At 48.7% G+C, this 19,617-nt stretch overlaps 1 protein-coding gene across 6 annotated transcripts in view; it reads left to right on the forward strand.

The window, feature by feature from the left end:
* Nucleotides 1-19,617, forward strand: part of LOC126547386 (phosphatidylserine lipase ABHD16A) — a 154,965-nt gene that overhangs the window by 97,093 nt on the left and 38,255 nt on the right. For 5 of the 6 annotated variants that reach the window (XM_055062894.2, XM_050195371.3, XM_050195372.3 and 2 more), the window contains one exon: nucleotides 17,060-17,267. In XM_055062894.2, coding sequence (XP_054918869.1) covers nucleotides 17,060-17,236 — 177 coding nt within the window. In that variant the 3' untranslated portion in view covers nucleotides 17,237-17,267. The remainder of the gene's footprint in view (nucleotides 1-17,059; nucleotides 17,268-19,617) is intronic. The other variant, XM_050195373.3, reaches the window with a different exon arrangement.

Here is a 19,617-nt window from a genome sequence, read left to right on the forward strand (position 1 = left end):
GCGAGAAGACGTCAGCTCTGTGAGGTGGTCCTACTCCGCTTGGTGCACACAGCATCCGAGTTGACGGCGCCCACCGTCCCAGACGGTGTCGGAGCGCCCGGTGCCAGGCCGCAATACCAGTCAGCCCGTAGTGGCACCCATGGCCCGCGGCCACCCGGCTCCCAGAGCCGTGACTTCATCCGAGTCAAAGGGATAGAAGAAGCTATTTACATTAGAAATTCGAACCACCCACGAGGCTTCCGTACTCACTCGCTTCAGGCTTGGCAATGCTCCGCGGGCGCTAAGCCTCGCTCTCCCAGGATGCAGACCACGTGGCTCTCGTACCGACGAATGCCATTAAAAAACACTTGCGAAAAGGCTTAGCATGTTGACAAGTTCAAACACACTACAGCCACCGCCGCCTCGCTCAAGAAAGCACGCCGCCAACGCTAGCGATCAAAATCCGCGCTAGCCCTACGCTTCGGTTCAGACAAAGGTCTTGAACGAAGCAAAACTGTTAAATCTATCGTCCGATGCCCCAAGAGGTCCACGTTCGGCAGCCAGATGTGGGGTCTCTCACCCATGCTCTTGGGACAAAGGAACGACAACACAGTAGTGCAAACAATCACAAGGGCATTTATTGCACCTTTCATAGATCAATGCCTGCTAGCCTAGTTGCTATCCACAAAACATGCCGTCGGGCGTGGGACAAATCTAGACGTCTGACTCACTGCGACCGGATAGCGAGCGAATATGTTCGCCCCATGCTGGATCCCAACGCCTGGTCGTTCGCGCGTACGGTCACGCGAACGGTGGCGCGCTCGAAGGCGGCCACGCGAGACGGTCTCGCAGAAGCATGGATCGGCGCACACGTGGCACGGCACGTCCGCACTGCTTGCTGTTCCACCGCCAAAGAGGCAGCCTGTTCTCCCCCTGCGCCCCCAAGTAACCCTGCCGTGAGGCGGCGTTAGCAGCTCAACACTCGCGCCATCTCTCGTACTGCGCCTCAACCACTCCGACCGCCGCGGGTGCCAGGCCACGCGAGCCGTGAGGGAAAACCAACATATCAGGTGACGCGTGAGAGTCGCGCATCCCCACGAAAGGTACGAAGAACGTGTACTTTTGGCTCGGTGGTCTTGGCTGGGGTGGATTCCGTGTCAGGCATGTCAGCGTTAACGGCGGGATCCCACTTCTGACACCATGTTCAGCACAGGAGCCGAGCGGCGAGGCGGACTACCGGCAAGGCGGGAACCAAAAACAATCTATATTCCCACTCCCAAAAGTCCCTTATGTGCAAGGTCCTTTCAGATTGTAGCACCACCTTATGGCCACAGGTGGCGACCTCTACATTTATATATAAGTATAAGTAGTACAAGTGAAAAATCTGAAATATACAAAGTATGCACCTGGTTCCTAGTTCACAACTTTCGTAAGTCATATTACGCAAAAAAATTATTCTGAAGATTTGTTGGTGTAAATACTAGCCATAGTGACGCCCCCATGCTATGTGGGAACACAGCAGCAGGTACCTGATTTTATTTTACATCTTTTAGGTTCATGAAGCAGTGTTTGTCAGTTGAGCGATTGTCTGCAAGCAAGGTGGTCTAGTGTGCGTTCAACAGGTGCTGGAGCCTCACTTGCTTTGTTCAGCTCCTGTACAGTGCTGTACAGTAATGTGGCGTGTTGCACAATATTGTACAGTAATGAATAAGAGCACTTCACACAGGTGGTGTTCGAAATGCAAGAGATTAGACAGCTACTCAAGCTTTGGTCAAAGGTCAGTCTGAAATCGGCTGGATGCTCTTGTGTGAGTGAAAACCGCACACGATGGGAAAGATTGCTCATAATAATGTGCACATAAGCAGTCGAAGCACTCATGGATAAAAGCAACCCACGGTAGGGAAAATAAAAGTTGCACTTGATATTAAGTCTAACACAATTATCAAAATTACACACACTCATGAGCATCTACTGTTGTTTGAGACATTGTTAAAACAGCCTATACATTGGATCAGAAAATTGACAACTCGAGAGAAGTTTGTCTACACTGCTGCTGTAATTTCAAAATTATTCAAAATTATGTTGCCGAATTGGCCAAAGCATAAATTTTGCATCTTTTTATTGAAGTGCTCAGAACACTGGAGACTGGTTTTGACGATACCAACAGCGGAAGTTTTATTTTTCTCACTTCCTCAATCTGGCAAAAATTGTAAAATTTGCCAGATATTTAAAGTTCAGTTGTCATTTCAGACGGTGCATGACATTGCTAGAAGAATTCCAACGGAAATTTTCAACAATGCGTAGAAAAACTTTAGATCAAATTGATTGATTTCCGTAGGGGCGATAACGAAAGAGTTAAATCCAAAATGCAATGCAACATTTCATCTCTAGATTGGTAAATTCTGGAAGTGAATGGGGGAAAACGGAATGGGGTAGGATTTATTCTAGCCTCTCACGAAACACTAAATTGTGTTTGTGGTTCGAAAACTGGCTTCAAGAAACCCAATTTTAGAATCCCTGCTCAAGGGAAATACCGTATTTACTCGTATAATGATCGCAAGTTTATTGTAAAAAAATTGTTGCAAATTCAGTGGTGCCATCATTACGCGGGATAAATTTTCCGCAAAAATAAACACTTTTATCCCGCATTTGCTGATAGATGACAACAGGTCAACAAACAGGCGGCTGCCACTGTAACAGTGCGGGACACCAAAACAAAAAATGACGGCCGGCAGAGCAAGCCGAACACGCCGAACGCGATTTTTTTCTTCTCGCAAGTACATTACATGCATTGAAACAGTTTCTTCCATATCAGTAATGAATAATATCGTTAATATCAGCAAGTTTGCGGGAATAACGTAGCCATGTCCACTTTGAGGGGACAAAAACAGAGATGGGAACGCTTAGCTGTTTATGACATAGAAACACATGGCGGGCATGCTGCAAAAACTGCGGCATTTGTCTTCACTACTATTCTAATACGGCATGTTTCCGCTAAGGGTGGGCGAATATCTTAGCTGTGTTACAAGCGTCGGCGTATGAATAGGGTACACTTCTAATGTATGAGTGTAAACGTGGCTACTATCGTTGCCACTCATGATTTGTTACGTGCCCGCGAGTGCAGACAAGAGGAATCGAAAGGCGCCTTTTTTGTTGTTATTGTTGACCACAACCATTATAAAGCCTACAAATAATAAAGCCAAGGCAAGTTTGGTTGTAACTTTTTTTTTCCCTGGAAGTTCGGCAAGTGATGAAACGAATGAAATGGGGCATCTGCTTAAGGATGTTTGGTGCTTGCAGACCGCTTGGTATGTTTTGAAGAGTCTTTCGCCTAGCATTCGACTGGATTCGACAGGTGGTAAGTGCCACCATCATTAGCTAGACTTGGCACATGACATATCGCTGCAGCAAGTTCGGGGTGTGATAATTACACGGGAAAGAAATAGAATGGAATTTTGACGACAAAATTCAGGGGTGTGATCATTACGCGAGTGTGTTCATTAGGCAAGTAAATATGGTATATAAAGGAAGCTAGCATAAAATTTAAACAAAAATGAACTGTGGAGATAAACAAAAATAGACTGTATTCAACATAATGTCGCGCGCTAAGGCAAGAGTAAGCAGCAGTATCAGCAGCCAGACACGAAAATGTCAGACACGAAAAAGGACTGTTCTCCAGCTGGCGCGAGATCTTTGACTTCGTCGTCTTCAATCGCCGTTCTTGCTGGGCACGCAACGCTGGCTCAAAACACCAGGTGGCATTATTCCCCCTTCCAATGGAGCATCGACTCAATGCTCAAACACAAAACGTACACGGGAACTACAAAAATTAGGTAAGACAAAAAAAAAAAGGGAAACGCGCTAGCACACATACGGAAATGCACACGGAAAAATGTGTTCTGTGGTCGGGAACACAAAAAAATGCTTTGCAGTTCTTTGGAGGACGACACGATGACAGCAAAAAAAAAAGGTTGTTTCACTAGTACTTTTCACCGTGTAAAATACGGCTTGAGGCGGACGACATGTACAGTCTCTGCGCGTGGTAAACGGCGCTTGAGCGATGGCAGGCCTCCGTCTGGAATCACTTCATAGTTCACGTCGCTTACACGCCTTAGTACTGTGTATGGTCCGAAGTACTTGCTCAGGAGTTTCTCGCTGAGACCTCGCCGTCTAATGGGTGTCCAAACCCAAACTTGGTCACCAGGCTCATAGGTAACTTGTCGATGGTGGAGATTGTACTTTATTGCATCTGTACACTGCTGCTGTCTTATGTGCACAAGGGCCAGTTGACGCGCTTCCTCGGCGTGCTGAATGTACTCCTCGACGCCAGGAGCTAACTGGTCGAGCTGGTCGGTATCTTCATATGGAATCATGGCGTCTAGCATAGTTTGGACATCTCGACCATAAACGAGACGGAATGGCATAAAGCGTGTAGTTTCCTGCATGGCAGTGTTGTACGCAAACGTTACGTACGGTAGGATTGCGTCGCATGTTTTGTGCTGCACATCCACGTACATAGCGATCATGTCTGCCAGTGTTCTGTTTAGTCTTTCTGTCAAGCCGTTAGTCTGAGGGTGGTATGCAGTGGCCTTTTGATGACTCGTGTAACTCAGCTTGAAGATGTAGTCCAGAAGCTTCGCTGTAAATTCCTTCCCTCGGTCAGTGATGATGAATGACGGTGCACCATGCCGAAGCACAATGTGATGCAGAAAAAACTGGGCAACTTCGAATGCTGTCCAGCGTGGTAGTGCCTTCGTCTCAGCGTAACGCGTCAAGTAGTCACTTATGACAATGATCCACTTATTGCCGGAGGAAGACAAGGGAAATGGTCCAAGAAGGTCCATTCCAACTTGATCAAACGGCGTACGCAGAGGGTTGATGGGTTGTAGAAGGCCTGCAGGCTTGAAGGGTGGTGACTTGCGGCGCTGGCATTCACGGCGTCCTTTCACGTAGCGTTTGACGCAAGCAGTCAGTCTAGGCCAGTAGTACAGTTGCCGTACCCTGTCCAGAGTCCTTGAGTAGTCCAAGTGACCAGATGTCGGCTCGTCGTGGCAGGCTAATAGGATGTCGTCACGAAGGGCTTGAGGTACTACTAGAAGATGTGGTTTGTCGCCGGCACCTGTGTTTCTTTTGTATAAGATGCCCCCTCATAGGCAAAATGACGACAACCGTCGCGAAATAGGGCGAGGAATGGACGCGATGCCGCCTTCTAAGTGATCGATGATGGGTCTTAACTCGGCATCCGATCGCTGTTTAGCGAGCAGATCCGGCCCGCTGAGGGCTCCCAGAAAGGTGCTGTCGTCTTCCTCGTCAGGATTCTGAGATTCAACAGGTGCTTGTGATAACGTGTCAGCACCTTCATGTTTTCTGCCTGACTTGTAAACGATGGTGATGTTAAATTCCTGGAGTCGCAGACTCCAACGTGCCAATCATCCAGAAGGGTCTCGGAGGTTGGTCAACCAGCACAAAGCATGATGGTCGGTCACAACTTTAAATGGTCGCCCATAGAGATACGGCCTAAACTTTGTGGTAGCCCAAATCACCGCGAGGCACTCCTCTGTGGTGGAATAATTGGACTCTGCGCATGACCGAGTGCGGCTCGCGTAGGCGGTAACTCGTTCAGTCCCGTCTAGCCGTTGCACCAGGATAGCTCCGAGACCGATATTGCTGGCATCAGTGCGTACTTCTGTGTCAGCATCCTCATCAAAATGACTGAGCACGGGAGGAGAAGACAATCGACGTTGTAGCTCCGCAAAGGCGGTCTGTTGTTCATCAGTCTAGAGGAATTGCGTGTCGTCACGCTTTAGGCGAAATAACGGATCTGCAATCTTCAAAAAATTTTCAATGAGGCCGTCGATAATATGCACACAAGCCCAAAAATCGTTGGACACTTATCGGTTGGAGCGGGAAAAGCTGCTACGGCAGCAGTCTTCTTGGGATCGGGCCGAACATCTGCTGTGCTTACGACGTGACCAAGGAACTTCAGTTCCTCGTAACCGAAATGGCATTTCTCTGGCTTGAGTGTAAGGTCAGCCGATCGAATGGCTTCGAGTACATTCCGAAGGCGTCGAAGGTGCTTGTCAAAAGTTTCCGAAAAGACGACATCATCGATATAGACGAGGCAGCTTTTCCATTTGAGGTCAGCGAGAACGGTATCCATCATTCGCTGGAATGTGGCTGGAGCGGAACAGAGGCCGAAAGGGAGTACTCTAAATTCGTAAAGGCCGTCCGGAGTTACGAAAGCAGTTTTCTCGCGGTCACGCTCATCTACTTCAATTTGCCAGTAGCCACTTTTCAGATCGATAGAGGAGAAATACTTCGCGTGCCTCAGCCTGTCCAGAGAATCGTCGACACGAGGCAACGGGTACACGTCTTTCTTTGTGACATTGTTTAGCTTCCGGCAATCAACACAAAATCGAAGCGTGCCATCTTTCTTTTTAACAAGAACGACTGGCGATGACCAGGGGCTGCATGAAGGCTGGATTACGCCGTCTTGAAGCATTTCCTTCACCTGCGTTTGAATCGCATGTTGTTCGGTCGGGGAAACACGATAAGGCTGTTGCCGTATGGGGAGCACGTCGTCATAGGTGATGATACGGTGTTTCGTAATCGATGTTTGACGTATCTTCGACGACCGTGCAAAGCAAAAGTGGAACTCAAGCAACAGCTCGCGCAGGGGTTGTCTGTTCTCTTCGGGAAGCATTGGACTAATGTCGACGTTGCGTAGAGGTGCTTCAGCAGTGCCGATTGCCTCGGAAACAAAACACTCAGTGACATCGGCGATCGGGTCGGCGTAGGCGATGACAGTACCAGGGAAAAGGTGCCAGTGTTCGTAGCTGAAGTTGGTGACAAGAACCTCACAGTGGCCATCGTGGAGATCGGCAAGGCTTCTTGCTACGCAAACACCATGAGAAAGCAGGAGAGAGTGATTGCTTTCTGCAACTGCTTCACCGTTTACGAGCCTGTCACATGCCACTTGAACCATGACACTTGCACGCGGTGGTAACGGGACAGCGTCATCGATGACACGAAGAGATGCTCGAGGGTGGATGGTGTTGATCGTCGCTGTGGCGATTTTTGTCGAGAAAGTGACGAGGCGTTGTCGAATGTTGATGATAGTGCCGTGCTCCCTGAGAAAGTCCATGCCGATGATTAGGTCTCGAACACTGAGGGAGAATGCTCAAACTGGCAACAAACGTAGAGCCACGAATCTGTATTCGTGCCGTGCACATGCCGAGTGGTGTGACGATGTGCCTGCCAGCTGTACGAACTGGCGTTTGATTCCAAGGCGTGGTCACTTTCTTCAGAAGGGTAGCCAGTTTTTCGCTGATTATGGAATAATCCGCTCCAGTGTCCACTAAAGCAGTCAATTCACGACCGTTGAGTAGTACAGGAATGTCAAAAGAAATTCTTCCGTAATCAGCAGGTACTGTCGTCGTCGATGTATCGTCGGTCTGCGTACGCGTCAGTAGGGGTCCTTGAACACATCCAGACTGAGCGGCCTCGCCCCCAAAGGTCACTGTGGTTAGTTTTCCCATCGTGGGCTGGGCGACCGACCCTGCACCACGCTCGAATACGTACGGCGAGTCGGAGAAAACCGCCACGGCGAAGGGGAGCCTGACTGGTGTCGAGCTGATGGAGATCTGCGCTGCTGGGCAACGTAGTCTTCAATTTCAGGAGGATGCTGGCCGAACCTAGGTCGCGGCGAGTTCGCTGAGAATCTGCGTAGTCCGAGCTCTCGATAGGAGCACTGTCGGTAGACATGCCCAGCTTTGCCACAGTGAAAGCAAAGGGGACGGCGATCAGGTGCCTGCCATACATCTGATTTCCTTGGGGCCTGTTGGTGGTCCTGGTAATACGAGGAAGCTTAGACGGGCTCTAGCATGGCCGGGCGCGCGGCGCGAAGCGGGGAGGGAGGTGGGGCAGGTTGCCTCAAGGCTTGCAAATATGGCATACGGGGGCTGTCATTTCTTAGCGGTCGAGGTTCTGTGTTGAAGGGTGGTTCTCTTAGCGCATGCTGGACTTCGTCACGGAGAACGCTGGACAAGGAGCTGAGCGTCGGCTGTGAAGGTACCGACAGTTTCTGGAGTTCTTCGCGGATCACGGAACGAATGAGCTCTCGAAAGAAATCGACGTGACCACCAAGAGCTCCAAAGAAGTCCGTAGGTGAGGCAGTGTTCACTTGGCGTTGTATGATGGTGTCCGCTGGCGAAGAGTCTGCTCCATGGTGATGGCCTTGGAAAGAAATTCTGACACAGTCTTGGGAGGACTGCGCACGAGACCGCCGAACAGCTGCTCTTTCACTCCACGCATCAGGTACCGCACCTTCTTTTCTTCCGACATGCTGGGGTCGGCTCGTCGAAAGAGACGCGTCATGTCCTCGACATACATTGCAACACCCTCGTTCGGCATTTGTATATGGGACTGGAGATCACGCTCAGCTCGCTCTCGGCGATCAGGGCTCGCATACGTCTCAAGAATCCGGCGTTTGAATTCTGCCCATGAAGTTAGGGCATCTGCACGGTTCTCATACCAAACACGTGCGCCATCGTTAAGGCTGAAATATACGTTTTTCAGTTTGTCTGCGTCATCCCACTTGTTGAACGCAGCAAGACATTCATAGTGCACCAGCCAATCTTCAACGTCCTCATGTATGGCGCCGTGGAAGGGATTCGGCGTTCGCGGATTGAGTAGCGTACAATGAATCGGCGTTGTGCCTTCCGTACCGGTTGGGGTGGTCGGAGCTGCCATTTTCTCTGGGAGGAGTCCAAACTCAGGGGCTTGTCCACGGATCCTTCTGCTGGCGCGGTGTACAGGCGTAACCACCGGTACGGGGCTGGAGCTCCTGCTGCCCGGAGGGGTTTGGTGCATAGATTAGATTACCCAGCACCTCCACCAGTTTGTCACGTGCTAAGGCAAGAGTAAGCAGCAGTATCAGCAGCCAGACACCAAAATGTCAGACACAAAAAAGGACGGTTCTCCAGCTGGCGCGAGATCTTTTACTTCGTCGTCTTCAATCGCCGTTCTTGCTGGGCACGCAACGCTGGCTCAAAACACCAGGTTGCAATAAGCACATAACATTACATATGTGTACAAGTTTTCAGCACTATACCTCGAAGAATAAATTTTATTTTTTCTAAAACCTACATCTCCCCTTAATGAAGCTGTTGCACGCCACATCTTTGGAATCGGACATATGCTGGTGGGGTGTCCCGCGACTCTCCCCAACCTCGTTGAAGAATGGACACAGTGGGAGAAAAAGATTCATAGCCCATTGTTTCGCAACCAACTAAGGACAGTCCAGAGGGCCCATGATGTCGCTGAAAGGCTTGGCCTGACAGTGCCAACGTGGGAGGGGCCCGCCTTGGCTTAAGAAGTCGAGCCTCCGGACCTCATTACAATAAAAGTTTTCACACACACACGCACACACACACACACACGCCACATGTGCGCTATGATAGTCAGCATGGGACCCCTGCGACAGCAGCATGCAAGTATTGCCACTGTGTGATTTGCGAGCCCATGGTGGCCACTCTGAGTGCTTTCTGTAAGGACAATTTGTAACATATGAGTGGAAATCAGCTCAGAATTTCTGCAAGCTGAAAGCCACTGCTGACTGCTGAATTTAGTGGAGCCTGCCTGGTCGACTTATGCTGCAGACAGAAGGCCATTGCAGACATTGTATTGCAGACATTGGACATTTAAACACCATATGTAATGGACATGTAGGGCGTGTTCACACGTCATTTGTAGTTCAGGCATTTTCTATGCCCACATAGTGGCTTTGGCATTGTGCTGCTAAGCCTGAAGGAATGGGATCAAATCCCAGCCATGATGGCATCATTTCTGGTGGGGGCGAAATGCAAAAACGCCTGTGTGCCATGCATTGGGTGCACGTTAAAGAATTCCAGGTGGTTGAAATCACCTGAAGTCATTGAAATCATTGTGGTTTTGACTCGTAAAACCACAGAATGTAGTGTGTTGTGGTTCATGCGCATCGGTGTCGGCATGGTGCAGTTTCAACACAGGCAGGTTTACTACGGGACTGCACGGTCTTCTGCTTTATCTGTAATAAAAGAATGCCTGACAAGCATTTGACGCATGTGGGGTTAGCAATGTATATGCCAGGTGACGCGAGCATTTAAATTTATCATTGCAATTGGTACATTGAAGACCATTCCGTAGTTCGAGTGATTTGTCATATTCGTTTGCAAAGAAATAAAAGCTTTTGCGCGTCCAAGACTGTTTGCACGAAGATGTCATTTATGGCATGCGGTGCTTCACACGGTAGCCGTATGGTCGACGCACTCATGAGTTCCCCATGGCCAGAAAGTTTGAGAACCCCTGCCATAGAGAACAGAGCCAGCAACCAAAACTATGGGTACACGCCGAGACAATATAGTATGTGCGCTCTCCTCTGTTGAATTAAATCGGGTAATGACAGTGTCTGTGAAACTGCCTGCAGGAGCCCTTGAGAAATATTGGCAATTCAACAGATTATCTTAATAAATTAGGGCTCCTAAAAGCTGTTCCCTACGGACATTACCTATCAATTCTGCTGCGTGTTGCCACAACTATATTTGGGGCAACTATATTGCCACGGGTATGTGCCAGTGGGGACGAGGTTGAAGTGGTGTGGGTTCTTAGGCTAAGCGTGGAGACGAAGAAGACATTGATTTTCTTTGACGACTGATAAAGTGTATTTCTTGGTGGTGCTGCTCCGCATTCTTGTCGATCCCACTTTGTTACGCTGGTGGAGGTGCGGAGTATTCTTCATGCTTGACACCCCTTTGCGGAGCCGACGATCTAGCCCGGAATCGCCATCGCGCATCAAAACACCGGCCCACCGGTTCAGTCGTCGCCTGCTAGGCCTAGCTCCCGAGTCCAGTTCCCTGCAAGAAACCTCGAGGAATCGTTTGCCTCCTGCAACTATCATTGCCACCGCAGCTCCATCGCAAGTAACACTGCAGAATCCTATGGTTCCGGAGAGCTTTCATGGTGATGCCTTTGAAAATGTCCAACATTGGCTATACCAGTTCGAGCACGTTGCCAAGTACAACGATAAGACCAGCTCGGAAGACAAACTCTCGAGTGTATATTTCTATCTGAAGGACAATGCTCGTACGTGGTAAGTCAACCAAGAGAGGAGCTTTGCCACGTGGGACAACTTCTGTGCACAGCTGCTGGATACCATTACAAGCATCGACGGGAGGGAAAATGCTCAGTGTCTCCTTGAAATCTGCATTCAAAAGCCCAATGAGAGCATTGCTATGTTCTCGGAAGACATGGCCCAACTTTTCCGTAGGGCAGACCCTGACATGCCAGAGGAAAAAAAATGCTGCGGTATCTCTTGCGGCGAGTGAAAGGGAAACGATTTGCCGGCCTTGAGAAATCCACCCACAATGGTGGTGGAGTTCACAAAAGAGGCTACAGCCATTGAATGGGCCTTGCAGCAACGATACTGCCAGCATGACCTGAGTAACTCGGTGGCGAACACTTCCATACTGGCTGCGAGTAACGACAGGCCTCTGCGTGAAGTTGTCTGAGAGGTTGTGCGAGAAGAGCTTTGACAGCTCGGATTTGTTGTGCCTATGGAACCGGCGCCAGCATTATCTGTTGTAGCTGATGTGGTCAAGGAAGAAGTCTGGCAAGCTTTTTCATTGCCAGACTATGGTAACGTGCCACGGCCCCTTACTTATGTGGAGGCTGTTCGCTGTCCAATCAACACAACTTCGACGCCGTTCACACCCACAACTAGAACATCACCTATGCTACAAACAGAGTCTACATCGTCACCCCTGTTGACTTTACTGACCCCGCCAATCAGGCAAGCACAAACAGTGCCATATCTTCGAGATGCGCACGCCACTCCTTGGTTCCTAGGAGAGTTGCCGCCAAACTATCGGCATCGGAAAATCGATTCGTGGCGCACCGTCGACTGATGACCAGTGTGCTACCATTGTGGCGAAGCTGAACACGTCTATCAAGTTTGCCACAAGTGGAACAACATTCCCGTACTCAATACCCAAGCTTTCCTGCCAGCTATGCCTATTCTCCGCATGACGGTCGACGCACCTACAATGAAGCTCCTGTGAACAGTCGGCCGCAAAATACGACGACGCCCCGACCACGTTCTCCTTCTCCATCTCCTGCGCGCTACAATTTGCCGACTCGTCGCAGGTTTACCGATGTCACTAGGAGCAGGTCCCCTAGCCCTTGATGGGGAAACTAGCCGCCGCGACCTCCAGTGGTGAGGTTGCCAGTCCTACAGTCGTCGACTGATTTTCCGGACTCCAAAAATTCGGACATGCTCGATTATTCGGTCTGCTTCGCGGCACCGCCATTCTCCCCATAGGCCATAATGTATAGCAACTTCCGAAAGTTTGGACGCCTTGCAACCTCTTGTCTGATTTTTCGGACACTCCTTGAGCCAACTAGATCGAGAGCACCATGCACCGACTCTCACCATGCATGGTTCGACTTGCTGAACGCCATTTTTGTTTTGAACGGAGCCTCCTTGCTGCCCCACGAATTGGCGCTACTGCAAATCCCTGCTCATCATCATCGTTTCTGCCTGGTTTGTAGCTACAGCAGTTCCGGTCTCAGCTTAGTATGCCATGTCAAGACAATCCAGCAGATGATTTGTTTCTTCGTGCACGAGTTGCGAGTAGGCCAGGTTTTTCGTTTGTGCGACTGATGTCGGCGTGACGGCGTGGTGATGTTTGCTTTGAGTGCTGTGTCGAGGTTGCGGTGATGCAACGCGGCATACGGAAACATCGCGTCAAGTGTCTAATGGCGCCGACAGTGCCCGCGCATACTGTGCTGGGGAATGCCGGCAAGCGGGTGCCGGGAGGCCTAGGATTTGTCGCCTTCCGATGTGCTCCCTACTGATGCTGAAAATGTTCTGCTGAGACCTGCGCAGTGGTTGCATTGCGATTCCGGACACCATCTCATTTGACAGTTTCACAGGTGCTGATACTGCTGTACTGACATGCGCAGAACTCGACGACGGCGAGATCATTCGTCAGGTTTCTGCTGCGCCGCCGGACGATGACTCAGAGTCGGAAGATGACGCATCCTTTGGCTATGCTGCTGTCGCATGCGGAGTGTGTACAAGCAGTGACTGTGCTTTCAGCCGCCTATAGTGACCGTACGACCCTTTCCAAGGTTCAGGCTTATCTGATTACGCGTAAACGGAACAGCGTGCAACATTGCCTTCACGATTTCTTCACGCCTACTGCTGAGCCTAAATAAGTGCGTGGAAATGAAGGAATATTGGGCATGGATTTCCTACGTGAGTACGGCTCCGTGTTTAGCATCCATGACAGAAGCGTTACGTTTGCCACGAGTTCAGGTAACGTATTGCTGCGGACAACATTATACTTTTGCCGCGGAGTTGCTCTCTCGTACCCGTGCACTGTGACAGCCTGCAGAATGGGACTGGAGTCGCTGAACACATCAATGCACTAGCACTGAATTGCGGCGTCTCCATTGCCAGAGCACTTATCAATGTAATCGACGAAAGCGCCGAACTCTTGCTGACGAATTTTAGTAAGCAGCGGTGACACATTGTTGGAGGCACTGCTGTCACTTATTTCGACGAAGTAACACAAATACATGACTGCCACTTAGCCAGCAGGCGGCCTCTACAATCCACACAGCTGCGCCTATTGTAGACGTTAATCCGGCGTAAACGGCCGTTGAGCGAAACTTTCTTCTTGAACTCATCAATCAGTACCAGGGCTGTTTCTCATCTGCGTCAAGAGTTGGTCAAATTCCACTTACCAAACACTGCATCATTACTCATGTCGATGCCAGACCCATTCGACAAAACCCTTATCATGTGGCCCCAAAGTAACGCGAAGCAATACAAAAACAAGTGAAGACTATGCTGGAAGATGGTGTTATTCGACCATCTAATAGTCCGTGGGCATCACATGTAGTTGTAGTGAAAAAGGACGGTAGCCTGCGCTTCTGCTTCGACTACCGGAAGCTCAATCAGGTCAGAAAGAAGGACGTTTATCCACTGCCATGTATTGATGATTCCTTGGATATGTTGCGAAAAGCGCGCTACTTTTCGTCAATGGACTTGGAAAGCGGTTATTGGCAGATCGAAGTGGATGAGAGAGCCCGTGAGAAAACCGCCTTTGTGATGCCCGACGGACTTAACGAATTTCAGGTACTTCCCTTCGGTTTATGTTCGGCGCCAGCAACGTTTCAGCGTCTAATGGACACTGTGCTCTCTGGACTCAAATAGCAAACATGCCTGGTGTACCTGGACGATGTGATTGTCTTTTCTGCAACATTTGACAAACACTTACAAAGGCTGAGAACTGTTTTTGAAGCAATACGCTCTGCCGGTCTCACTTTGAAGCCTGAGAAGTGCCATTTCAGTTTTCACAAGCTCCAGTTCCTCGGTCATGTCGTCAGTAGCCAAGGAGTCCAACCTAATCCGGATAAAATTGCTGCCGTCGCTAATTTCCTGACCGATCAGGCAAAAAGGCCGTGCGGCGTTTTCTGGGACTCTTTGCATATTACCGGCGATTTATTGTGAATTTCTCATGCATTGCATGGCCGCTAACACAGCTCACCAGAGAAGATATCCCTTTTACTTGGAGCAAAGACCAGCAGCAGGCATTTCACGAGCGCTGGCAATGCATGCAAGTGCCTCCCGTACTAGCACACTTCTATGAAGATGCCTCAATGATATTGCATACAGACGCTAGTAATGTCAGTCTAGAGGGCAGTGCTCGTACAATGGCTGGACAACAGTGAAAAGGTGATTGCTTACGCCAGTAGGACAATATCCCGAGCCAAGGCTACTGCATGAAACTACTGCATCACTGAAAAAATTGGCAGTGGCTTAGCTCGGCTATGCCAGGATATACGTAGTGAAAGCTAAGGCATAGCATGGTTAGCCTTGATTAATCTTGATTGCAAGTCCAGGTTAGTCTGGTTGTCTAGCTATGTTGCGGCGTTTAGCCAGTCGTTTGGCGCACTGTTCGTCTGTTTCCTGGGCGATTCGTTTCCTCTTCATCTCATTCCGATGTCGATTACAGGCCTCCTCCTGCTTATTAGAATTGTCACCATCCATACTGCTGCCTCAACTGTGGTTGTAGCGCACGCGAGCTCTACTTCTCAATCCTCTGACATGTTATCAGGCATGCGACACAGCTGGCAAAGCAAGCGGAGGCGAGCGCAACGACGAGGAACGCGGTGTGACGTCATACCAAACGGCGGCGGCAGAAAGGCGCAGCGCTGCCCAGAGGTGGAACACCTGTGGCTCGGTGCTACTAGTGGCGCATGCACAGTAGTGACTAGGAAGCGAGAGAGAGAGAAATATCCGCGGCGAGGCCCGCGTTGTGACGTCATGTACCTCCTTGGAGCACCGCCACGGCGAAATCGTAAGTTTGCGGCCAGTAAAGCTTTCGCTTTAAAAGAATGCCTCGCAATGGGATGGGCAATTCTGAAATTTCGTCCGTATTTGTACGGTCGGTCTTTCACCGTCGTTAGCGATCACCATTCACTCTGCTGGCTCATTAATTGGAAAAATCCTTCCGCTGGAGTCTTCGACTCCAAGAGTTCGACTTCATTGTCGCATACAAGTCGGGGAAAACGGTACGCAGACGCCGACTGCCTTTCTCGGTCTCCTGTTGAGCCGGCAGCACAAGACGAGGACAACACGGTCTTTCTGGGACTCGTGGACACTGCCGATCTTACATGCCTGCAACGGAATGACACTGAATTTCTGCCGCTTATTGACTACCTGGAAGAACGAGCCAACAGCATGCCGAGGCTATTTGCAAGAGGGCTGGCATCGTACTGCTTGCGCCACAACATCCTCTACAAGAAGAACTTCTCACCTAGCGGCAGCAAGCAACTACTTACTCATCGTTCCATCATGGCTTCGACGTGAAATCCTACATGCCTGCCACAACGTGCCGACTGCTGGACACTTGGGCTACACTTAGCGCGGGTTCTTAGGCTAAGCGGGGAGACGAAGATGTTAATTTTCTTTGACGACTAATGAAGTGTGTTTCTTGATGATGCTGCTCCACATTCTCGTTGATCCCACGTCGTTACAATATTGTAGATGAACCACATAAGTTCTACGAGAAAGGTTGTGCAGCACTGCATTTAGAAATAACCTTCTTGCATACTATGTTCCACGTACATAATCAAATTTTAAAGCTGTATCACGTGACAAATCTTTTTTCAGCTGAATATTTTATTAAAACCATAAATAGCCATGATTTTAAAAGAAAATCTGAGATTGTCGAGCATGGGGCACTTGGCATGAAATGATTCAGATATGTGCTTCGGAACCCCCCCCCTACCTTTTGCACTTGCTCTGTTTGCGTGTGCTTATTTAAAGTTGCATGCTAGCAAATGTGACATATGCTGCAGCGTGAAACCTATGAGATAGACATTCTTAATGTTTAAAGCTTGGAATTCGTCATGTGTATGCTTGAAGGTATGTATTGCACTGCCCATAGTCTGCTTAGCTTTCTCTCATCACCATGTGCCCAGTTATGTTGTATGATTTACACGAAGTCAAAAGCACACCAAAAAGAGAGATTCCATTTCTTACAGTAACAGTCAGTCTGGACAGTCTGCAGTGCATACTGTTATATACAGTGAACAAGTGATGACAATTTTTTAACCACACTTACATAGTTGTTCCCTTAAATTGTTCTGTTTAGCATTAGTGAAAAAGATGATAGTTATGTGCACCCATTTCTTTGCACATCTATACTGATGTTCCACGATTCTGGTAGCAATGATAAAGCGCTGCACATGCTACGCCTACAGTCAATTGCTGAAATATTCTTCTCTCACCCTAAAATGACTCTCGTTCAATTCCGAAATACTACCGTTACATTGATTTGGTCTTTGCAGTCTGGCTCTGAGTGCATAGTACCCATTAGTACCTATTACTGTATGCTTACATATAACTCGACTTTCATTTTGGCATGCACATGCTATCCAGATTCTACTTGAGTAATTTTGTGTATATAAATATCATTGTCAAGTTTTGTGTAATTTGGTTATATGCTCTTGTCCCTTGACACACCTGTAGGCTCGCAAGCACATGGTGGACTTCAACTCTACCCACTGCACACCGTTGCCGTCAGGGCTGTTCCAGCCTCCATGGGACCTGATACAGGCAGCTGACCCCAACGGTCGAGGTGCGGATGGCTTTTGCCGCGTGTCAGCCGACATGTGCGGTCCACCCCCTTCGGGAGATAGGCCTTGAAAAGGGCCTTTCGCCAGCGCTACCACTGCTGGTGGGCGCTCTTTTGTCACCTCTGCACTGCTGTTTTTGGTGGCTGGTGCAATTTTCTTGGGCACATCTGTTTTTGGCTCTATTAATCTTGCTGTAGCACTGTTGGCATGCTCGCACATGCTGAGAATGACAAGTCCTACCATTCTGCCTCCTTCCCTTCCACTCTCTACCTCTCTATGTCTGCAATATTTATATTGTTTTGTGAAGCTTAGCTCACAAAATAATTGCAGAGCCTTTCTTGATATGATGCAGCATGTAGACCTTGTGTTGGCTAACGACTTTCATGTAGTTAACATTGTTTACTATATAATGGTAACTGTTTTCCCACTTGGGACTCTCTGTAGATGCAGGCTGCTAATTCAAGCTACCAAAAGTTTTCTAGTAACAGCCATGGCAGCTACAAAGCCCATTCATGCAACAGTAGTACTTGACCATATTGGTACAAATTGCTCGTGCATTCGTCATCGTCTTCCACAGCTGGTTCCACTGCCGCTCGTCATGCCAGCGTTCTGATACTGCCCCTTCCTTTGTAAAGGCACTGACGGCACTGGCTCGCTGTCAGTCGGTGTGGGGATTTCGGTCTCAAATTCTCTGCCTCAATATATCACTCTCTCCTTCATCATCTTCTTCCACAGCTGGCTCCAATGCCGTTCATCATGCCAGTGTTCCCATACTGCCTCTCCCTCTACGAAGGCGCTGACGGCACTGGCCCACTGCCAGATGGTGCGGTGATTTCGGTCTCAAATTCTTTACCTCAATATATCGCGAAATGAAAACACATGAACAGCTGCGCTCAAAGGTTGCATTAGGGAGTATGATAACCGTCGAACATTCTTTTGTCTAATTAGATTTGCAATTCATTGTAAAACATTTTTCAGCAAGAATTACATTCCTGCATTGTTTCTTCAAAGAAAAATACAGGGAAACTTGAAACCCCACTCTGTGTCTGCAAAACAGAAAATTAACACACCGATTTCATCTAATAACATACAAATGCACAAGTTGTGTATACAGTTAAACCACGACATGACAAACTTCAATATAATAAAATTCTCGATTTATTGTAGCATTGAACTTTTCATAACTTCTTGTGCATTGAACACCATGTATTTAGAACTTCAATGTAATGATGTATTTTTATATGCGATTTCTAAACAACAACATTTCACTGCCACCGCGAAGGAATACTGAGAAAATAAATAGAAACTTCCGCGTACACTGATGGTCAAATCGTTGATTTACAAATGGCTGCTTGCAAACGCACCTCACAAATCGTGTCACGCAGCTAAGAGTGACTGCCTAAACGGAGTACTGTAATGTTCCATATTAAGTCCAAGTGTGATAAGATCCTGTCACGCTTCACACGCTGTATGCTTTCCATGCGAGTGAAAACGTGCGATGGTGATCCAAGGAGGATGTAGGTTTGATAAATGCTGTTTTTCCGTGCAAGCAAAGGGAAATGGGAGCGAGCTAATGGCATCATCCCACTGCCAACGACACTATCAGTCACTGGGGCAGAGTGGACGTGAAATCGTGGCTGGATATGCTTAACTCTTTCGTTACCACGCGTATTGAAATCGAGCACCAGTGATCGATGCTTTAGGTCGCCGTTTCGACATGTTGGAGCCGTTTCTTATCCACTTCAGGCCATCCAGTAGTTAGAACAGGCACTGGACTTTCAGAATCAGTTCAAGTTTTCACATTCGGCGGTGTTGTGAGTTTTGACAGACGTTTTTGCGAACTAATGTGTGTAATGTTGTAGCTAAAAGAGGCGTGGCTGTCACTTTCTGCCGTGTTCGAGAAAAAAGCATGCCGCTTACGATTACACTGCACTAGCATCAAAATCTTGTAATCAAATGACTCCCAGCAAGTCAAGAATTAAGTTATATCGCCGGCTGTGCTGTCAGTGTTGAGTGGTGATAATTAACTGACAATAACGCCAGCTGTTCACTAGTCACTAGCTTTGGTTTGGAGTGTGAGTCGTTTTATTCCGCCAAAGTGTATCTCCGAAGGTCCGCTGCATGTCCAACATGTGGACCTGGCATTTACAACCAGTTGCAGTTTCCAAGAGTTTAGGTTTCGCTTCTCCCGTAAAATCCAGGCAAGGAAGGCTGCCGGTGTCAATGCGCAGTTATCGAAAGTCGCTCTCATGGCGTTGTTCCGCATGGATGCGTCGTGAGAAAAGCGTCGTGCTCGAAACTATGCTGCACCCGCACTTCAGTTTAGTGATGAGGACTCGAGTGGATTCGGAAAATGACGGCAAAGCAGATTCGAGCTCTGAAAGCAACGATGTTTTGAGTCAGCATGGGACATCCGTAGCTGTTCACCGGCAAGTTTCCTTTTTCACCAAG

Source organism: Dermacentor andersoni, chromosome 1 (genome assembly GCF_023375885.2).
Source record: "Dermacentor andersoni chromosome 1, qqDerAnde1_hic_scaffold, whole genome shotgun sequence".
Lineage (NCBI taxonomy): Eukaryota > Metazoa > Arthropoda > Arachnida > Ixodida > Ixodidae > Dermacentor > Dermacentor andersoni.